Raw genomic sequence first — 22,520 nt, 5'->3', positions numbered from 1 at the left:
ATGAAAATCAGACCAACCCAAAGGATAAATCTTAGGTAAGAACTTGAGCTTAAGCCTTGCCAAGGAGCATTGTTGACAGCTCGAGCACTCATGACGACTGAGGTTTGTCGCAGGAGTCAATAGGAACTAAAGTACACCACTTGCTTATGAACTTACGTAGTGTATATAGCTCATACGTTAGTATAAACCACGGTATTGAGGTTAGGATGTCTACTTCACACAGATCCTAACCGCAGTGGAAAATGAATACATCCACACACCAATATTGGTCACATCCGTACCGCAGAAAAAGCACACCTCTACCGCAAACGCCGCACATCCTAACACCAGGGAACATTGCATCCACGCACCAATTCTGCATCCTAACATCAACGATTACACATCCATTCACTAGCGATGGGCACATCCTAACATCAACAAACTGACAAAGTATCACATCCTTACATCAAGGGAAATGAAATGTGATGCATCCTAACTTCAGAAAAACCACGAGGTACTGCATCCTTGCACCACCCAAACAATTGAGTGCTCACATGCAAACATCAACTAACCGCATCAAACAATTCCGAAGTAGCAGCGCTTTACCCGCGTACGCGATATCGAAGCTGCTAAGCAAGTAGACGAAGAAGTCAAGCAAAATGCGAAAAAAAGGACCGATTTCTTGAAAGGCATTCTGCGCTCAGGGAATCTGAATTTGACTCCCATAGCTAGAATCTTCTGCGACCACAAATAGACGCACTCCTAAGACCTAAATATGTTGCACATACTTAAGCTTGATTACTGCGAAATGGTCAGTGGAGGACCTAAATAAAACCTGACAGCGCGCCCCTTTTATAATCTACACCATTTGGGTCTAGCGAGCATTTGAACGGGTTGTTCCTACTTCAGCACATTGTGTTTTTCCGCCCTAACATCATGGAGTCTAGAATTTCTGCTTAGCTATAGACAATAGTCAGTCTGAGACCTATTCGTGTTAACTGGAAACTCTCTGTCTTTTGCGACATCTATGATGAAAGTTCAGAAGCAGATCAACTGTTGGTTTATTTACACCTGCTGGGTGACACGACCACTTATGTAACGAGTTAAAGTTGAAGCAAATTCTTAACGCTAGATATTGTGACGTTAGGCGGTAATACCTAGAATTGATATTTCCGGGGTTCACACGTTAATTGTTCCTTTAACGACATTTTTAGTCATCAAATCATGCATACAATCTTCCGGGTTGATGAATCGTACCGGACGCACGTCGTTGTTGACATTGCATGAAGTACAATGGCATATTGAGCTTTGTGGAACACCGTACATGGAGATACGAAATGAATACTATTGGTCTTGAGTTTATGAAAAGCCGAGTTAGGATGTTGAAAGACTGATCAATTATAAGATTAGCCAATAAGAAGGAAATCCGATTAAGAAGAATGATATTAGAATTGAGAAGGCTGAAGTGTATATAAAGAAGTGAAGTTTTCCTTCACTTTATATAATTTAGATTTAGAAATTAAGCAAATTTACGCTACAGTTATATAACTACAACACTTTCACTATAAGCACTATAATTATCTAATCAACTATGTCAACTATCATTACTTACCACAAGGAAGATATTGAACCAATCACGTCAACCCTCCAACAGTCGTTTGGTTCAATTGTAGTTGATTGCCTGGGCAGCTACTAATTGCAACATTCACAACGACATGTATTTTAGAACTCATAGTCTTTCCATCGAGCCATGATTAACTTTCGTTTGGTACCGTTATGGGCAGCAAGATTTTGTTATCGATGCAGTTGTTCAGTATCATCCTGTTAACATAAAAAGCACTTTGCCTGTCAATTATGGTTTTGGAGCAAGTTTCCACAATAGCACCTGTTTCGATGAGGGTATTTTGCTCGCAGCACGAGATTGGACTACCTTTAGTTTCCTCCTATTTGCTATAGGATGCATACCATGTACATATGAATAAGAACATGAAGGTTAATTCAGCCCCAGTAGTCCTAATGAACTTTTGTAATTTGTTATGTTGAACGGTTACGTTGATTTGATCAATGCAATCTTTATGTTAAGTTATGGTTGCTGACATAGTTGATTAAGTAATTGAAATTCATTTATTGAAAGTGTGGTAGTTATATATCTGTACCCTAAATTTGCTTAATTTTATAAATCTAAATTATATAAAGTAAAGGGAAACTTCACTGCTTTATATAAGCTTCAGTCATCAATTCCTAATATCGTTCATCTCAATCGGACTTCCCGCTTATTACTTAATTTCATATATCGGCTTATCATAAACTCAAGATCAATCGTATTTATTTCGCACCTCCATTTACGGTATTTCACAATACTCTAATCGCCATTCTACTTCATGCAATACCAACAGATTTATGTGGTTGGTATGTGTTTGGATGAGAGAGCTTCAATTCTTGGGTGGTGCAAGAATGCAGTACCTCATCGTTTCTTTGTGTTGACATTGCATGAAGTACAATGGCATATTGAGCTTTGTGGAACACCGTACATGGAGATACGAAATGAATACTATTGGTCTTGAGTTTATGAAAAGCCGAGTTAGGATGTTGAAAGACTGATCAATTATAAGATTAGCCAATAAGAAGGAAATCCGATTAAGAAGATTGATATTAGAATTGAGAAGGCTGAAGTGTATATAAAGAAGTGAAGTTTTCCTTCACTTTATATAATTTAGATTTAGAAATTAAGCAAATTTACGCTACAGTTATATAACTACTACACTTTCCATATAAGCACTTACTTATCTAATCAACTATGTCAACTATCATTACTTACCACAAGGAAGATATTGAACAAATCACGTCTACCCTCCAACACTTTGAAGTGAGGATGCATCACATTTCAAATTCTTTGTGGCAAGGATGTGATACTCTGTCAGTTTGTTGATGTTAGGATGTGCCCATCGCTAGTGAACGGATGTGTAATCGTTGATGTTATGATGTAGAATTGGTGCGTGGATGCAATATTCCCTGGTGTTAGGATGTGCGGCGCTTGCGGTAGAGGTGTGCTTTTTCTGCGGTACGGATGTGACCAATATTGGTGTGTGGATGTATTCATTTTCCACTGCGGTTAGGATCTGTGTGAAGTAGACATCCTAACCTCAATACCGTGGTCTTATACTAACGTATGAGCTATATACACTACGTAAGTTCATAAGCAAGTGGTGTACTTTAGTTCCTATTGACTCCTGCGACAGACCTCAGTCATCATGAGTGCTCGAGTTGTCAACAATGCTCCTTGGCAAGGCTTAAGCTCAAGTTCTTACCTAAGCTTTATCCTTTGGGTTGGTCTGATTTTCATTTCCCGACGTCATGTACTGGCATCAGGCTCTTTATTTGTGAAATGAGCTGCTTTATCATTTGCCAGTGTTGTTGTATACTTTGTATGAGCACGTTGTAGTATTTGCCTCCTACTGATATTGTGGAACCTCTACTTGCAAAGATAGAACCACATTTCATTATTCGAGAATGATCCTTCACTCTCGCTTGTTTCTCCTTACCATCCATGTTATCAACCGTATCCACCTCCACTTTATGGGTAAGAAGCCACTGGTTCCTACAACTTGCATTGTGACTCATTGCTTTTCCCCAAAAGGCGGCACCACGACCTCTTGTTCATATGAGACTGACCCTGGCCCTCCTCTGTTACTCTGCCTTTGGCCCCTTGTTTAATTACCACCAGTACTATGTCCAATGCTTCCACGAGCTTAGTTGCAACCGTCATATCGTGCTCTCAAAGAACTGTTCCTTGTCCTTAAATCTCATGCGTTATGCTAGGGACATCTAGAGCTCCATATCGTCGAGCATCTTCTAGCACTCTTGAATTGCTTCTTGGAAATAGTCAATTGATGACTTGTTCAATGCTTAAGTTCTGGAATCACCATTTAAAATGGGAGTTGAAAGGTCTCATTCCGCTGTATCAGGAGCAAATGCAATTGCCGTGTCATTCTAGACTTTCAAACGGACTCTTAGTGCCGACGACAGAGGATCTTCATATTATTTGCTCCCTTCCTCTTCCTCAGCTGTTTAATTGTTTATCCATATGAACGAATCCATTAGAATCCTCAATGAAAGATCATCTCCAGTACCCCTTCACATGGGTGTCTGTATTTGTTGTCTGTTTGTTTCATTTGCTTTGGTGGTGAATACGTGACTGATCTTAATTGATGTGGTGGTTCCTCCTCTTTGTAAGATATAAAGTCGTAGATCGAGAACCAGAACCTGTGATCTCTTTAGCGCATTGAGATTTCAACCAGTAGTGCAGATATACCGAGTACTATTGATGTATTGATTCTGTTTCTTTTGAGAAGAGTGAATGTGTTCATTTGCCACCGAATAAGTTCAATTGCCACAGATGTGTTCAGCTGCCACAAATGTGAAGGTATTTTGTTATGCCAAAAAACTCACACGTAGATAACAATGTCGCACTATCAACATACGACATTTTGAGAACAAAAAACAATTTCTCTTTTTGTTTCAATCTTTTTGCAGCTGACAGTTACAGTTCCTTTTGGTATATACAACAAACAGGACAAAGGACTGGTCTTATCTGACTCGCCGGCATTCACTGCCACATCGGCATGCTTCATCAAGCTCATCCGCACCATCGTTGCGCTCTTCCCGGAGTGGTTATGCGCATTTTATGTGTGCATAACAAAACATGGTCGGATTTTTGGGATACACTCAAAATAAGTGGATTCCAACCTTAGATCCACCGTCAGACACGTTGATAGCTGCATTTTGCGCTCCGTGCACCGCCAGAAGTCCAAAAAAAATTTTTGGACGTCCCGATGACGGCGAAGCACGGTCCCGGAGAAACAAGCCCGAGATCACGTGTGCACATACTGAGCAGCGAGTTCAGCAGCTCAATAACCGCTCCCAGTCGTGTGGTTTACTGCAAGTGTATTCTCGGTAGCTTCATTTCGTGACTAGATACCACACCTGCAAACCATTTGCTTGTTGTACACTCCGTGGTGAAGACTGGGTTCCAATTTGGTACTCGTACAATTCAACCTCCACATGCTGGACATCACTGCATCTGCACCGCATGAGGGTTTGATTGAAGCCTCATCTCACTCCTTTCTCACTTCTTTCTCTCGTCATTGTCTCAACTTCGTTTTTTGGTGCCTGTGTGAAGTCGTCGTAGTCGCTGGCATCTGCTGGTCCTTTTCCTTTGCTTCATCTTTTTTTGTGTGTCGCAAAATAATCTGAGACCTGTCTTCCTGTGTCGCAAAATATTCTTCCACTGTCGCAAAATTTTGCCACTTTGGAAACCAAATTTGAATCCAAACTGAACCACAAAATTCCACTACAATGCATCGTATCTAGAGACGATGCTTATCTACTCCCTCCATATTTGTCTATCGCTACACTGAACTCACTACTCGATACTCCAACCTTATATTACATTTTACTCCACTTTCCATACTTTTGGCGTCGTTTTCACCACAAGAACTCAAAGTACATGCTCAGAGGTAGCCTACACTGTATGCACAAATACACTTGCAGTGCTCTATCTTGTAGTCATACTCCTTATTGTGTATTCAATCGCTCTTGAAATTAAAGAAAACATGTATGGTATAGTTGTTTTCTTTGAACAAAACTGATCCAGGAATGTGCGAAACATTCTTCTTAAAAGCAATACTTGCGCGGGTGTGAACCCGTACCTTATTTTAACATAAATTGGCGTTAGGCTTCTTGTATGTGTGACTAACACTCGTTCTAAGCGGAACAGTTACTCTTGTATCAATAGCATTCTTAGCTCTTCTTATTCCTTTTTCCACTTCTCATGGAAACTGGAAATTCCTACTTTTTTATATAATATACACTGAACGGCATTATAGTAGCATAAAGTTCCTTCGTGTTCATATCCCTATAATGCCTTTGTCTCTTATTTGACTTAATTAGCACTACAATGTCTTTTCATGTATTATAACCGTTTATCCCTATTTTAGCTTAATTCGGTTCCTGGGTTGCGGTGTCGTTCGTAGATTCAAAAGTAGCGTCATTTGGCATAAGTGATTTTACTATACGACAACATTGAGTGAAATGTAACAAAAATAGTGAAAATCAAGAAACTAGAAAATGTTTGCTAAGCCCGTATGTATATCAAAGAATCAAAGAATCTATGTAGTAGTGATCATACGAATGAAATATATGTTGTTTTTACAAACGGTGGGAATGAAGAGTTATCTAGTTATGTGATTTGATTCTATATGAAACTGTTTCGTTGTACATCCATACTATCACTTAAAGTTATTGTTTTGGCAAAATTGCAAGTGTAGAGACAAAGACAAATGACTTTCAACCAAATCTTCGGTTACCATTTATGACATTTTCAATCTGGCTTCAGCTGCTCTTGCTCTTTGCTCTCTCATAAACTTTAATCGCTGCTCTTCGCTTAAACCGGTGAGATCATTCTTTAAAGACTTGGTGCTTGGACTACTTGCTCGTTCTTTGGTCGCTTCCACTGCAAGAAGCTTCTGCTTCGCCAATCTCTCGTTCTCCTCTTTTATTCTATCTTCCTTATCAAACTCCTCCTTGGATTTAGGAGGCAACACTTTTGCCCGTTCCCAGTCACAATAGGATTCTCCCAATTTATATCTCGCAATCTGAAATGCTCTCTTAGTGGTTTGATTCGCAAGTTCGGCCGGGTATCGCCCATTCTTATTTTGAACCAAAGGCGAGGCCTTTAAGTTGATCATTAAAATCTGAATCATATGAGTGAGTCCATTCGAGGAAGCATAATGAAGCAAGGTTGGAGACTGAGCATATGTACTTGTTTCGATTTGGTATGTGTCGACATCAATTTGATTATCCTTAACCCACTTTAGCAACCTTGGAGCTTTCTGCTTCCTTAAAATGCCTAGTATCTCCTCACTTCCCTTATTATATTGTTTTTCCTCGTCATTCTCACGCTTTTTGGTGACTGCATTAGTTGATGTCACTTGCTTACTCTCTGTTGCGCTTTTCTCATTTACAGTTTCAATCTTCGGTAAGTCCACTATCTTGAAGTGAGTCAACTCAACCCAACTTCTTTTAACTTCCGACAAACTTGCCCTTTGGGTCGAAAATGGAAGCTTCTTGACTCTTTGGTCATTTGGATCGATAGGTGAACCTTCGTATCCCATCATAACTTTCTTGTTAGTTGGTCCATTTGCACGAATGTAGATTGCTGAACACTGCCTCAAATAATCACTCCACTGGCCAAGAAGATCTCTCACTTCCAGAGCTAATGCCTTTTCGTTATAACGTCTGATGCTTGAACCTGCAGAGATTGCTTTCCCACGAGAGTTGTCACTCGCACCTTGAGACCCTCCTTGCTTACGTCTAGTCGTGTACCTATGAAACGTTTTTGAAGCAATGACATTAACCATTTGCATTTTTAGACTATCTTTGTTATTAGCGGACTTCAAGTCATTTCTTTTGTGGCTGATTATGGCTCCTGCAAAATGTCCACCGCCAATCATAAAGATTGCTGACATTGAATCCTCCTGTTCCTTTTCAGCCTTAAGAAATCCCAAAGGATCATCAAGTGCGTGTTCGGGAAACAATGCTTTGTATATTCCCACCGCTTTATCTGACGGTACAGAACCAGACCCGAAAAGGATGAAAGGACTCTTTGTATTTAAGTGGGAAGCAGACAGCGGCTCGTCTGTAACATTTGCTGAATCCAATTGTTTGATCAACATTTTAACTTTATGGTCCTGGTCATCGTCATCTTCCAGATCAAACTCACTTTCTGATTCTGAACCTGATATGCTCTCTATTGACTGTGTTTCAATCAACTTTTCAAATTCATCTTCACCGACTGGTGATAGACCATTTTGTAGTCTTTTCAAGTTGTAGCGATGTAAATCAGATTTGTAGTAGTCGACATCTCTAGGTATCTTCTTGGGATGTTGAAAAACTGGAACACCAGTGACTTGATCTACGGTTTCAAAGGTATCCAAATTGAATGACAATAGTTTCAATGAATTAACAAATTCATCGCTTAAGTCGTATACATAGGTCTCTCTATTCAGTTCTTGAGTCATTTGGGTGTATCTTAGAAGTGAGTAATTAAGTTTTTTATTTGCCATTGATAAACTCACTCATCTGATCTGACATACACGACTAAAATTGAAGATCAAGAAACAACACATTCAGATAGTTTTAGTAGTTTGAAAACCATTTCAGAGTTAATTTCTCCTCCAGTGATTGTAGTTGCAAGATAATGTAAGATGTAAGTAGTGGACGCTCAGAATCAATACCTAAGCTATTGTGATGCAAGACCAAATCTCTCTCATTTCACTACGTAATTACACACGATTTAATTAGGAATATTTATCAAGACTGAAGAAGTGGCGACCAAAGAAATACAGGTTTCAACATTGGAAAACACATAGGGTCATGCCAATATTTCCTATTGGCTACACGGCCCAGCTCATAAGCTTGAACTTATCGTTACATTAAAAACAGGGAGGTAAGTATCTTAAGTTGACCCTCCTCTTGCATATATTAATGGTAAAGGTTCTTATAATAGATCTACTCTACTTAGATCCATATTTGTGACATTGTTTTAAAAAGTGGCCAATCTTTTCTGGTTTCATAAATGGATGAGTTCCATGTCCAAAGTTTATAATATAGTTTTGGACCCCAAATTTTGCAATCATTTGCTTGACTTTTTCCTCAATTAAATCGTCTGTACCGTACATGACACCTGGATCCAAATTGCCTTGCAAAGTTATTCTTCTTTGTCCCACAACTTTACGAGCTGCCTCTGGGTCAAATAACCAGTCAAGAGATACACAGTCGTATCCCGAATCACATAATTCATCCAACGCATACCAAGCACCTTTTGCAAAAACTGTCAACGGTATCTTTTCCTCAATACCCAACTCCTTCAACCTCAAGGGCAATCTTTTAGCAATTTCTCTCAAATAAGGTAAAGAAAAGGTATTGAAATCATCAGGACCCAATTCTCCAGCCCATGATTCAAAAATCTGCAACATTTGTGCCCCTGCCACAACTTGCTGTGCCAAAAATTCGATACATGCATTACATGTAGCTTGCAATAACCTATGTGATGCTTCAGGGAATTCATAAATCCACTGCTTGGCAAATCTAAACATTTTCGATCCCTGTCCCTCTGTCAGGTACACCAACAACGTCCAAGGAGCCCCAACGAATCCCAAGAGAGGCACCCTTCCATTCAACTTTACTCTTGTCAAAGTGATGGCTTTATAAGCCCAGTCAAGTTTCTGTTTTACGTCTGGATTAAGATCAATTCTCGACAAATCGTTTGGGTGTCTCAAAGGGTCTGCAAATACTGGACCCTTTCCTTCGACCATGTTGATTTCAAACCCCATTGCCTGAGGAATTACTAATATATCACTAAAGATAATTGCCGCATCAATCAACCCATCAAAATGGTCAACTGGCTGTATTGTGATTGCGGAGGCTGTTTCAGCATCTTGGCAAGCTTGGAAAAAGTCTTTGTCTCCTTTCACTTCATGGTACTCTGGTAAGTACCTACCAGCTTGTCGCATGATCCAAATTGGTGGTCGTTCAACCTTTTCTCCTTTCGCTGCTCGAAGAATTAAGTCATTTTTTAAAGGAGCAAAAGTTGGCATGACTATGTCTTTGTTGTAACCCTGAAAAGATCTGGAAGACTTTTTATTTTTTTTTTTGTTTTTTTGTTTTTTTCAGCAACATCACCGATCTGGGGGAAGGGAAGGGAAGGGAAGGGGAGCGACTAATGTACTTTAAGCAGAGAAATTGAATTACATCACCTTTGTATATATAAAAGAGCAAAGTTGTATATCGTCGATACTCGGTGGTTTGAATATAAAAACTGATGTGGATGAAAATTTATTTTTAAAAAGAATTTGCAGCAAAACTTATGCAAATTATTAGCTTCCTATGAGTGAACCAAGGAATCTAAATCTAGAATCTCTTTCAAGATCGATCAAGTGAATAATTTCACTGTAGTCAGTGCAGATTAAGTCATAGCATTATTGAAATACATGCTGCTGATTCCTCTACAGTCTACTTGCCGAATCACAAAGAACCAAACGAAATGAGCCAAAGTAGTCACAAATCTCCTTCCTTGGTGCCTTGTACCTGCCCTTAAGGGACTATTCTGTTGGAAAAGGAGCTCATTATGATGCATCAAGTAGAGCAATTCAATTTATGTGGCTGGTTTCAGGTACATTATATAATACTTACGTAATCAATCAAATATCATCCGAGGGAAAATTTAAAATGCTGGCCCAGAGCTCAATTGATAAAGTCACCTTTTCCACTTCACTAACATAGCAATGATGACTGATGCAGATGCTTCCTCATTGATGCTGGACAACCATAGCGAAGGTGGTTCCTTAAGGGCTCCCGCAACTAAAAGAAATGCTGTCTATCGTTTCTTCAATGGGTTATTTCGGTATAGAAAGACTTCGCTTTCCATTTTCGTCATATTTACCCTAATCTTGGGAGTTGCACTTTCATTCATTGATAACAGCTTGAAATATTCCATTGACTTACCAAAAGGAAAGTTGGAGGAGAAAATTCTCAATGAGTCCTGGATTGACTTGCAGGCTATTGCGCAAAGGCAACATCCTTATGCATCAAGTGAAAATGACGCAATCCACCACTACTTAAAGACAAAGATCTCACAGATAGCTGATGAACATAAACATATTGTACTTGACAATGACTTGAATGGTACAAACAGGTTTTTTTTCAATGTCAGCTACAAATCTGTGGCATATTATGAGTCAAACAATTTGTTGGTTAAAATCGAAGGAACAGATCATCTGTTGCCAGCGTTTCTTTTAAGTGCCCATTTTGATTCTGTCCCAAGCAGTTTTGGAGTCACTGATGATGGTATGGGCATTGCAAGTTTGCTAGGTGTATTGCGATTCCTCGCGGCTCATAAACAACCCAAAAGAACAATTATTTTCAATTTCAACAACCACGAGGAGTTTGGTCTTTATGGAGCTACAGCTTTTGTGAACCATCCATGGTTTAAAAAAGTGAAATACTTTTTGAACTTGGAAGGAACGGGTGCTGGTGGGAAAGCGATGCTTTTCCGAGGTACTGATCATGGGATAGTCAAACACTTTGACAAAGTCAGATACCCTTATGCCTCATCAATATATCAACAAGGATTTGCTAATTCCTTGGTTCATAGTGAGACTGATTACAAGGTATACAAGCAAGCAGGACTTAGGGGTCTTGATTTGGCTTTTTACAAACCGCGAGATTTATACCACACTGAGGAGGACAATATCAAGAATGTTGACTTGAAATCCTTGTGGCATATGGCTTCTAATGCGATTGATTTTACCACTTTTATTGCAGAGAACGAGATTGACGAGAACGGTTTCGACGAAGCTGCTGTGTACACTTCAATTTTGAACAACTTTTATTCAATTTCATCGTCCAAGTTGTCTGCGATCAATACTGTATTGATTGTCTTATTTGCCATCATCAATGGTGCTTTCCTTTTCTTTACATTAAAGTACAAGAAGTGGCACATATCAATTTCGAATTTGCTTTATCTTCCCATTTCAGCATTTATAGTTTGGGCAGTTGTTTCTTTTTTGGCGACGCAAGTTATTCAAAGCCTGAACCCATTTTTAGTGTCATCCCATCCAATATTGTTGGTGACAACCATTGCTTCAATCGCAGTAATCATATTTTACCTAGTTTCTCGATTGGTTAGCCAGAGTTTGGACTTGAAATTGGTGTGTATTTTGGAATTGTCCTTTGTTTACTGGGTCCTCTTGATATACATCACGAGGGGGATATTCATTGACAAAAGCGATCAGAAATATAGCGGTGAGTTTGCTATATCAATTTTGTTTTTATTGGGAGCTACTACTTCTCTTTTGGGCTTATTGGGTTGGATGTTTAGCAAAAGCCATTCGAATAAAAGACCAGACGAGCAACCACTTTTGGATGGAGCTAGTCATGAGCGCTACACACTGGACGACGATGATGAAGAGGAACATGAACAAAGAGATCGCATTGTTTTACAAGAGAATGAACATAGTTACGATTGGTCTTTGCAATACTTATTGACTGTTCCAATATCATTTTATGTCATTTACAACTCCGGCTGGCTTATTCTTCAAGGTATAAATAAAACAGTACAAGAATCAGCGATTTCGCAAAAGTTTGTCTATTTTGTGATTGAAACATTTTCCATTGCCTTGGTTTTGCCATTTGTTCCATTTGTTCGTTACATCAACAGATTGTTAGTACTGGGACTATTTGCAATGACAATAATTGGATCAATTTTGGTTTTGAATACGGACCCATTCAACGAGCAAAATCCATTGAAAGTTCGATTTTTACAAACTCTTAATGATACAGAGAGTACAGTGCACATATATGGTCGAGGTAATGACGTGATCCCTCAATTCTTAGCTAGAATTCCATCAGTGGAAGAATCAAAGACCAATATTGAAACCCTGAGTCAAGATGATGGAGTCAAAGTCCACTCATATAAAACCAAGTTATTTCCTCACATTCTTCCTTACAATACATCCGAGGAGTATCTTGAAGTGGTGGTTAAAAACTCTACCGATGTTGGATCATTTGGAATCAATTTCAATGAAGTTGTTATAAAAGCTCCCAAGAATAGATTGTGTAACATTGACTTCCGAGGGGACGAAGTAAAGGCTGTTTTGGTTAAAAACAGCACACATGGTTTCCCTCCATTCAAGCAGCTTCCAGATGGCTTTTCACACGAGGGTGATTATGTATACAAGGACGTGGATGGTATTAGCAAATTGTTCCTCAACAAGTTAGATTGGAACAATCACTTTGATATTGGAGTGTATTGGCTACCAGGAATTAATGACAAGTCCAACGTGCTAGATATAAATGTTGAATGCTTTTGGGCTGACTTGCTGCCGGTGCAAGATGGGCGTGGCGAGACCAAAGCTGCTATTCCCGCGTATGATGAGTTGATTCAGTACAGTCCAAAATATGTGACCATTGCAAACAGGGATAGAGGATTGGTCTCTGTAAGTAAGCACGTACAGCTTAAGTAGTAATGTAATCTTTTTACAGTAACAATGTGAAAGCAGAGTGTAGAGAATCAACATAGCTTTAAATAAATTTATAAATCGGTTAAAACAGAGGAAAAAGGACCAATAAAAAAAAGAACGTCCTTCTGAATAGTTCACTGCTGTCCATATCAATGATTGAGCTCTATAGGAGCCAAAAAAAAACATGCGGCTTCTGTGGCTCGAACACAGTACCTCCAGATCTTCAGTCTGACGCTCTCCCAGGTGAGCTAAAGCCGCAAAATATAAAGAAACCCACGCCGGGATTCGAACCCGGAATCCTTTGATTAGAAGTCAAAAGCGATAACCATTTCGCCACGCAGGCAATTTATGGGATTGTTACAGTTATGGGCCTTCCAGTTCGCAAGAAAAGGAAAGGGTTACAATATTATGATACACGCCCTTTCATTTGAGTTCATTCTAACATTAGGTTCAAAATATTATATTGTTTCAAGTTTTACGTTACGTTGCCCAAATAGGAATTGACAATGCAAGTTACAATACTTGAAACCTGAATAAGGTTTAATCAATCATTCCTTGGCACGTAATTATTGGCCCACGTGGTATTGAACTAATGTTTCAGAGTGTCTTCTAGCTCTTGTGTTTGGATGATCAGGATTTGTGATACTGATTTCATTTACTATAAATATAGGTGATAATCCACTTGGATTAAGAACATGGTATTTAGATAGTTAGTTCTAGTTAGCCTGATTAACCTTACCTTTGGTAATACACACTTCAACACATCCTTTTCCTACTACATTTCATAACTTACACTAATAACTAGTGCCCACTCTTAATAGGGATTGGAAATGTCTGGGATTAGAAACTCTTTAAAGGTTTTGGAAATTTTGCAACATTCAACGGTTTAAAATTGCTTTATCTCGAAGTCAGAGGAGTGTCGAAACTCCACAGAAAGATAGTTGAAACTAAATATCAAGTGTGGAGTTACTTTCTACCTTTTTAAGGGCCGCATTGGCCATGCGATTTTGTCTAAAGAGATGATTAGGGAATGATGAATAATCTCTAGCTTTCAAAAAAGTCAGCAATTAAATATGTTTCATTGATGGAAGCAATGCCTCAGGCTCGAGAACCTCCAACTCTAAGCCCTTCCTAACCGCAAAGTAACTGTATATACGCCTACGACAATTCGTTGAAACAACTCATTGGTATTAGGTTTCTTTTTGCTCACAGATTCACCAAAGGCTACTCGGGTGGGCTTCAGTCAGAAACAAATTTGATTATAGGGATATTGCGAATTGGAACTTGCGATCCTATGTATCATTCTCTAGTTCTGCGAACCCATGAAAGCTTCTACCCTTCCATGAATACTGAAAGTTGAGAGACGGAAGTTCTTTACACAGCAGATCCTAGTTTGAAAAAAATAAATAAATGAAATGAACACTATACAAACCCGTTACATCAATGTCGAGGCATCAAAATGGTACAACAAACAAAGCAAAGCTTTCTATCACTCCTTGAATCACAAGCATATCTATATGTCTTACTCTAACCATCTCCTTCTCCTCTTGGTGGCTGTCATACTAGCTCTGCTCAATTTCCTTCCACTAGCAGCATACCAATTAGTTGGATAAGGGGCAACAGTAGCCCAATTAACTTCAGAACTAGCAGTGTAACTCCAACCTGGTGTTATTGTTGAATGTACAACAGGTTTGGTATGTTTAGCCGAGTAATATGTGACAGCACTTGTAGGATGTCTCATTGACCAGGTAGTAGCAGTAACTTTGGAGCCAGGTTGCATTTGCATAGGCGCAAATCTAGTTCTTCCCGTTTGTAATGTATACGGAATCGAGAAACTCTTGGACATGTCACCTGTGATTAAGCCAAATCCCGATGCTTGACCTTGGGGTTGATCACCGGTTACTGTAACAACAAGTGTTCCTTTTGGCCCATCCATATCAACTAAACGAAATCTGGGGGTATAGTTGATTGTCGAAGCACCGTTTTTGAATAAAGCAAACACTTGAATAAAGTAGTATCCATCAGGAACATCATTTTGATCAACTGTGACAGTTGCTGATTTTGAAGAAAGCTTCTGATCTTTTATTGCTGGATCTAGACACTGAATGGGATTTCCGTTTGTACACAAAGAAAGTGTATAGGATTGAACATTGCCTAAATACGTGTCAGAATCCTTGTCGGCATTATCATCCCAAGTCACCTTAATAGTAGCTTTTCCTGAGGAACCGGAATATTCATCGCCTTCTTCAGGTGAAAGGATCTCCACATCTGCTAAAACTGGTGCCAAAAGGGCAGATAACAAAGTGATTATGGCCAAATGGTACTTCATGTTATAAAGGCTGTGTACGGAAAAAACACAATAAAAGTAAACACACACACAAAAAAAAAAAATACAATGGTAATTCTGGGTTAAACAAGCGAGGGTATATTGTGATGATTGCAAGTGTGAGTAGTTACAAATGTATTGGTTGTTTTGATTGGCTTGACTTGTTGATAAAATGAGTCGTCTCAGTTTCCCAGAAGGAGGTTGTTGTGTTACAATTTCTCTGATCTCATTTTTTTCTCTTTTTGCCTTTCATGCATTTTAAGAAAATCGTATATGCAGGATACACAGAAGGATTGAGTAAACCTATTACTCTTTTCACTATCACGACAGCAGAAGATGATGGAAGCGGTAATAATACAGCTCGGTCCATTTGTTGGAATTGCCGGACCACATGTAAGGTGATAGTTAGTTAAAATCATCCATAATTGTGAAACTTATTTCCCTCAAAATGACATTAGTGATTGTTATACAGTAGCAGCCACTAACATCAACTGATGCAAATGGTTGCTTTGCTTAGCTCCCTAAGGGCTTACTCTACCCATCTTCTTTTCTTCTGAGTGGCTGTAATACTAGCTTTACTTAATTTCCTCTCACTAGCAGCATACCAATTAGTTGGATAAGGGGCGATAGTAGCCCAATTTACTTCAGAGCTAGCAGTGTAGCTCCATCCTGGTGTTATCGTTGAGTAAACAGTAGGTTTACTGTGTTTTGTGGAATAGTATGTGACAGCACTAGTGGGGAAACGCATAGTCCAAGTAGTGGCAGTAACGGTAGAGCCTGGTTGCATTTGCATAGGAGCATATCTGGTTCTGCCTGTTTGTAATGTATATGGAACTGTGAAACTCTTGGAGGTGTCAGCCCCTGAAGATTGTGATTCTGATGTTTGACCATCGGGTTGATCACCAGTTACTGTAACAGTTAATGTTCCTGTTGATCCTTCCATATCAGTTAATTGAAACCTAGGGGTATAGGTAATTGTTGTACCACTCTTGAATACAGTATAAACTTGTATAAAGTAATAACCACTAGGTACATCATCTTGTTTGACAGTGACAGTAGCAGAATTTGAAGTAAGCTTTTCACTTTTTATTGATGGATCCAAACATTGAATGGGGTCTCCATTTGTACATAATGAAAGTGTGTATGATTGAACATTGCTTAATTCAAATGAAGAGTCGGAATCTGAGTCTGAATCATCCTTCCAAGTTACTTTGATACTAGCTTCACCAGATGAGCCAGAAAACTTATCTCCTTCATCAGGTGATGTAATTTCTACTCCAGCCAAAACCGGCGTTAAAAGTGTTGTGAATAAAGTGATAATGAACAAGTGATAATTCATATTGACAAGATTTTATGAAGGAAAGGGGCGAGAAAACGAATGGAAGTTAGCTAGTGGAAGTGGTAGTCTTGTTTTAGCTGTGAAATGGAGGTGTAGAAAGGTGTTGGTGTATGTGATTAAAAAAAGGGGGTCCTTTTGTTCAAGTAAAATTTTTTTTTGTTGTTGATGTTTTTTAAGAGAAAGAGAGAATTTGTTGAATTTATATACTACTAGTACTATACTAACTACTGAAATGTAGTACGTGCTATTTGTATTGCTCTTCTTCTTGTTTCATTTATTGTTTGTATTGTATTGTATTGTTTTGTATTAAGTTTGTGGTGGTTTTTTGCAGTCAATTTGTGTAATAAGCTACATAGAGACAAAGAAACAAAAAAGAAACTAACCAATACATAACATCTTTACACAAACAAAACATATATATAGAAAGAATAGAAAAATTCTACTACACGTACTTTTGTACTTTGAATTTGTCCAAAGGGATAATTACTATGTGTATATATATATATACATATATATAATAGTATACTAATCAAAAGTATGTAACAATATGTAAACTAAGATCTTATCTTTTTAAAAGTAGTTTATACATAAATATGTAAACTGATAATTTAAGAAATGAATACTATATTACTAACTAACTAACTAACTATATATATATTCTTTTAGTAAAGTAAGTGTATATTCTATTACTTAAATTTGACGCGTAATGACTTATACTATATTATTGTACTATATATATAAATTGTACTGTATATAAGCTAAAACAAAAGAAAAAGAGAAAAAAGCACAGCATAGCATAGCCCATTTGCTTTATATGCACACTCACTACTAACTACTACTACTACTGTAAAACACTTGTATTTGTGTCATGAACGGATAAACTTTCATATCTATATGTACCTTATTATTATTTTATTCAATTGTACATACATTATATATATATATACACAACGGTCAATTTCTGCTTCTTTAACCTGTGTGTCTATATACACATTTATGTAGCTTTACGATGAAGAATGTTACCAAACTATGTCTTACGTCGTATCCACTGCTTTCAGTAAGAAGTCGTTTTTTTTCTTCACCTGAGTTCATTTTCCTTATGTCTACTTTGATCTGTTGTTCTGTAGTCAAGCGCATTGGACGACAGCCTATTCTTCCTCTTTTCCTCTTTCATTTATAAATTGTTTCATTCTTGTTATACAGGTGAAAAGACAAAATGAACAAAGTGCACATATTAGTCTCAAATTGAAACAAAAAGTGTGCGAGCATGAAAGAATTACCAAAGGAAATGTATAGGGAAAGTACAGAACCTCTTGGAAGAGGAGAAGTCAAGCCGCTTAGAAAAGTATAGAGCCTACTTCATCACTCGAAGTCTCTCTGAGCCAAGGCTCATGACCGTGTATATTTCGAAAAAGAGAGAGAGGTAGAAAGCGGCAGAGAACACGAATGAAGACACAATGACATCTGAATAGACTACCATCGTGTGCGATATACGGACAGACTAAAGTGTACTTGATAGGCACGTTGACGATGTATTCACTTGTGGTCCCTTGGTAATGAATTTGAACAATATTGAAGTGCGTATAACATTTCTGAAGGGAAGCGAAACAAGTATAACCAAATGCAATACTGGTGATGGTTTGCATACAGAATGTCAAACGAGGTCGGACCTACCAATATTGATCTATATGGTGTTAAGGCAAATATAAGTGATATAGAATAGTACTGGCTGTGTTAAGAAAAGCACGAGCACTTCATTGATAAAAACTGTGTAACCAGTCCGGACTTGAGCGAAAGTTACTATAGAATGAGGAAGAAGGTGGTTATGAACAATAAGGCGATGCAAGAAAAAACAAGGGTTCGATCCTCAGATAAAGGGGAAGAAACCCTACTCGAGTCAACTTTCAAACGAAAAATGAGTAAGTAGAGGTATTTAAAGATATACGAAGTAGTGATAAATTTGTGTCTGTTGTCTGTGGTCTCTTTGCATACTAAAAAAATTGGTTTGTATTTTGCCCCACCCTTAACTATTGGTTGCAAAAATCAAAGAGAAAAAATCAGACAGACACAGATACAGACAACAGACACAGACACAGAAAACAAAGAAAGCAATCACCTCTACCTAGATAACTAGATAGCTACTAGGATATATAGCACGAGAAGTAAGTGGATAGGTCAACTAACTGTACATCATTTGGCTTTAAATGTATTAACTTATCACTTTGACGTACAAATAGTCCCTCTACAACTACAAGAACAACTAAAACAACAACATTCAAAGTATAGATACATTGCATACCATAAAAGAGAGACAGACACACAATTCATCTATATGAATACATATATTGTGTCTGTTTTAAAGGCGGGGGAGGGGTAATTCTTGTTTTCGTTTATTCTTTTTTTTTTGATATTCTGTCGGATTCACCAAAAATAATCACGAAAATTCATACCAATAATCCTATTTAATTTGACTGTTTCCTTCTTCTTTTCTTCTTCTTCTCTTCTCTTTTCCTCTCCCCAGTAACATGTCACTTAAATTACCGCAACCGACAGCAATGTCTGAGCCATTTGATCCCAGAAAAGAGATTAGGAGAAAAAGACTCGCAAATTCAGAAAGAGCTAAAAGATTGCATAATTTAGCCACAAATAATGATTTTACTACCCCAAATGTTTATTCAACTGGATATGTCAGTGCCTTCACCATCACTGATTATCGTACACCTACTGACCCTACATCAAACAATATTGAATTGAGATCATCCACCTCATCAATTCAAAATGAAAAAGCTGGTTCCACCAAATCAGCTGGACTGGATCTGTTCTATGCAGCCAAAGGATTAAGAAGGGAAGCAAAAGGAAGTTACAATCCATACCGCCATCCAAATGATTTAGCTGCAGTTTCTCCGATTGAAAAGACAGTATCAACACCAATTCCTGAAATTACCAATCCTGTTATTAATCCATCTGTTGAACCATCTGTTGAACCATCTGTTGAACCATCTGTTGAACCATCTGTTGAACCATCTGTTGAACCATCTGTTGAACCATCTGTTGAACCATCTGTTGAATTATCTGTTGAACCATCTGTTGAACCATCTGTTGAACCATCTGTTGAACCATCTGTTGAACCATCTGTTGAACCATCTGTTGAACCATCTGTTGAACCATCTGTTGAACCATCTGTTGTTAATCCTGACGTTGAACCATCTGTTGTTAATCCTGACGTTGACACACCTGTTGTTAATTCTGAAGTTGAACCATCTGTTGTTAATCCCGCAGTTGAACCATCTGCTGTTAGTCCTGGAGCTCAAAAGAATGGCTCTGGTCAACAAGCTGTTGCTGCTGCTGAACAGAAGAAAGTTGGTGTTGCAAAGTGGAAAATTTTATTCAGAAAAAAATTGTATCCTGAATCAACCACTGTTCCTGTTTCCCCTGTTGCTCCTGCTGTTCCAACTGTCCCTGTTTCCCCTGTTGCTCCCGTTGTTCCAACTGTCCCTGTTTCCCCTGTTGCTCCTGTTGTTCCAACTGTCCCTGTTGTCTTGCCCCTGCAATCCAATTTGGTGGCGAAGCTGAAGAAATGGCAATTTAAAGCCACTATGCAAAAATGGTTTAGGTTTGGCAAGAACCCTGCTGGTTTGACGTGTTTAGAGCAGGCTAGTGCCGAAGATTCTGAAAAGTTGAGGCAAAAGGAGAGGAGAAAGGAGAAAAAGAGGGAAAAGAAGAGAAAGAGAAAAGCAGCCAAGAAGTTGAAATCTTCCAAGCCTGCTGATGAAACTGCCCCTGCCAATGATGTTACTTCTACTACTGCTGCTACTTCTGCTACTGCTGCTACTGCTGCTGCTGCTGGAAATTCAAGAAATGACACAGACTTGAATCCAAATGGTGCACACTTGAATCCAACTGAACATGAACCGGCTGGCCTGGATCCTACTACGGAAGTGAAGCCATGTGTGGGATGGAATCCCTATACTGATCCAAGACCAAGTGGTGCAGTCTTGAATCCGACTGAACACCAAGCAGTTGGTCTGGATTCGAATTTGGCATTGAACCCATGTGTGGGATGGAATCCCTATACTGACCCAAGACCAAGTAGCGATGCAGGACCGACTCCGACTGAAAATGAAGATGATATTGGAGGCTCTAGTGGTACTGCTGCTGCTGCTGCTGATGTTAAATTTGGTCCAGACAAGCCTGTCAGGAAATGGAATTTGTTTAAAAGGTTTTTTACTTGGATAAAGTCAAAGAGTAAAGATACTGGAGCAACAACACCAAGTGACACTGACACTGACACTGATCCTGACACTGACTCTGTAAAGAATCAACCAACAAGCTATTGGGTATTTGACAATGGCGGAATTTACAAGAGATCTCATTAGAGAGATGAAACTGAGACGGAAAATAAGATGAGCAAAAATGAACATTACATTTAACGAGAAGAGGATTTAGTACAATGAGGGCAATAACAAAGAAGGATATAACGCAGAGCACCGATTCGTGGAGAATTTAAAAAGTACTTTAAATTCATTTACTTCGAGGGATCCACCATCAAAATGTGGGTCTGTGAAGTCCAAACAAGGAATCGCTCAGCGATGCGTTTTAGGATGATGAGATGTTGAAAACTGCCCCTTTGGTTTAACTCACTATGGAAAGTCGATGGAATAGGAATGAGGTTGTTACAGCAAAGAAATAACTCGTGATTGGTTATTTAGTTTACAATCTTTGGTGCTCATATTGTCTCAAACAGATATATCTTGATACGTTGGTTTAAATGAAACTTTGGTTACACACTTTATGGACTATTGGACTATTTACTTTGGAACGCTTTTTTGGTTTACACTGACTGGACTATTAAAACTGTTTGCTACACACTTTTTTATTTGTCATTTGTTTACGTGTGATTGTTTAATTTCGAAAATGGATTATAAGCGACCGGTGACCGCTTATTTGACGTCAAATTACTGGGAGAAAGGTGTTGTGGTTGGTGGGCCACTTTATCTTCAATTTCCCATTTGCTTTTGCAATTTTTTTATATTTGTTTCACACATTTATAATTTGACGTCTTGATCCTAACCCCTTGTAGCAAGTTCTCTGTCTCTCTATCTCTCTATCTCTCTTGTCAGTGTTTCTGGATGCGTTTAGATGGAAGACTGTTGCGTTGTGATCCAAATTGACATGACTTCTGGAAAGCCCAATTATCATCAGCATAGCACTTCATTTCAGTCGTTTGGCATAATCACCATCACCATTAGCACCATCACACTTCATGACAGCTAAAGAAACCTGCAAAACTCTGCTTTTCGTCAACAACCGGTGAACTCAAAAGGTACAGCACCGAAGATCACCTTCAAACTGAAAAAACAATACAATACATTTGATGCCAAAAGACTGTCAATAACCACACCTTAATCCACCAGTGTACAGTTGTCCTACTTTCAATGAATGACACCCCTGCATCCACTTACACCCATCGCAAATTGTTCATTCGCTGCTATTGCTCTGGAACCAACAATTATCTCTTCGCCAAACAATCCACAAAATTTGCAATTTATCAATCTAATGTAAACTGCTTAAGCGATAGAATGTTCATGACTCTTCTCAGATCTCAGTGGGTGTGTCTGTTTCCCATCCTTAAGTGTAATATTCTATTTTCCCATGAACTTGTCTCTAGTATGCCATGATATTGATCTTCCCTGTATGGAACTATCTGATCAGATATTCGATACGGTGCAAATCCTGCCACTTGATACTCACCAATTCCGTCAAAGCAAGGATGTACAGAACCCTAAACACGAGCAAG

General features: G+C 38.6%; 6 protein-coding genes across 6 annotated transcripts; 2 read left to right on the top strand and 4 right to left on the bottom strand. All coding sequences in view use genetic code 12, as the record gives it.

Annotated features, from left to right (window-relative positions):
- Window positions 1-6,347: 6,347 nt before the first annotated feature.
- Window positions 6,348-8,057, bottom strand: I9W82_003186 (uncharacterized protein; the record flags this gene model as incomplete). The annotated part of the gene is made up of 1 exon (XM_067692124.1): window positions 6,348-8,057. The coding sequence occupies one exon, from the start codon at window positions 8,055-8,057 to the stop codon at window positions 6,348-6,350; it is 1,710 nt and encodes a 569-aa protein (XP_067548535.1).
- A 495-nt stretch (window positions 8,058-8,552) lies between these two features.
- On the bottom strand, window positions 8,553-9,635 carry I9W82_003185 (uroporphyrinogen decarboxylase; the record flags this gene model as incomplete). The annotated part of the gene is made up of 1 exon (XM_067692123.1): window positions 8,553-9,635. One exon carries the CDS (start codon window positions 9,633-9,635, stop codon window positions 8,553-8,555), a length of 1,083 nt encoding a protein of 360 aa, XP_067548534.1.
- A 687-nt stretch (window positions 9,636-10,322) lies between these two features.
- Window positions 10,323-13,489, top strand: I9W82_003184 (M28 family metallopeptidase; the record flags this gene model as incomplete). The annotated part of the gene is made up of 2 exons (XM_067692122.1): window positions 10,323-13,038; window positions 13,368-13,489. The coding sequence occupies 2 exons, from the start codon at window positions 10,323-10,325 to the stop codon at window positions 13,487-13,489; spliced, it is 2,838 nt and encodes a 945-aa protein (XP_067548533.1).
- Window positions 13,490-14,580: 1,091 nt separating this feature from the next.
- On the bottom strand, window positions 14,581-15,387 carry I9W82_003183 (KRE9; the record flags this gene model as incomplete). Its single annotated transcript, XM_067692121.1, has 1 exon — window positions 14,581-15,387. One exon carries the CDS (start codon window positions 15,385-15,387, stop codon window positions 14,581-14,583), a length of 807 nt encoding a protein of 268 aa, XP_067548532.1.
- A 526-nt stretch (window positions 15,388-15,913) lies between these two features.
- I9W82_003182 (KRE9) lies at window positions 15,914-16,723 on the bottom strand (the record flags this gene model as incomplete). The annotated part of the gene is made up of 1 exon (XM_067692120.1): window positions 15,914-16,723. The coding sequence occupies one exon, from the start codon at window positions 16,721-16,723 to the stop codon at window positions 15,914-15,916; it is 810 nt and encodes a 269-aa protein (XP_067548531.1).
- A 2,525-nt stretch (window positions 16,724-19,248) lies between these two features.
- On the top strand, window positions 19,249-21,099 carry I9W82_003181 (uncharacterized protein; the record flags this gene model as incomplete). Its single annotated transcript, XM_067692119.1, has 1 exon — window positions 19,249-21,099. One exon carries the CDS (start codon window positions 19,249-19,251, stop codon window positions 21,097-21,099), a length of 1,851 nt encoding a protein of 616 aa, XP_067548530.1.
- Between the last annotated feature and the right edge of the window lie 1,421 nt (window positions 21,100-22,520).

This window comes from Candida metapsilosis (assembly GCF_017655625.1).
Source record: "Candida metapsilosis strain BP57 chromosome Unknown scaffold3, whole genome shotgun sequence".
Lineage (NCBI taxonomy): Eukaryota > Fungi > Ascomycota > Pichiomycetes > Serinales > Debaryomycetaceae > Lodderomyces > Lodderomyces metapsilosis.
This window is presented reverse-complemented; position numbering and strand designations above follow the sequence as displayed.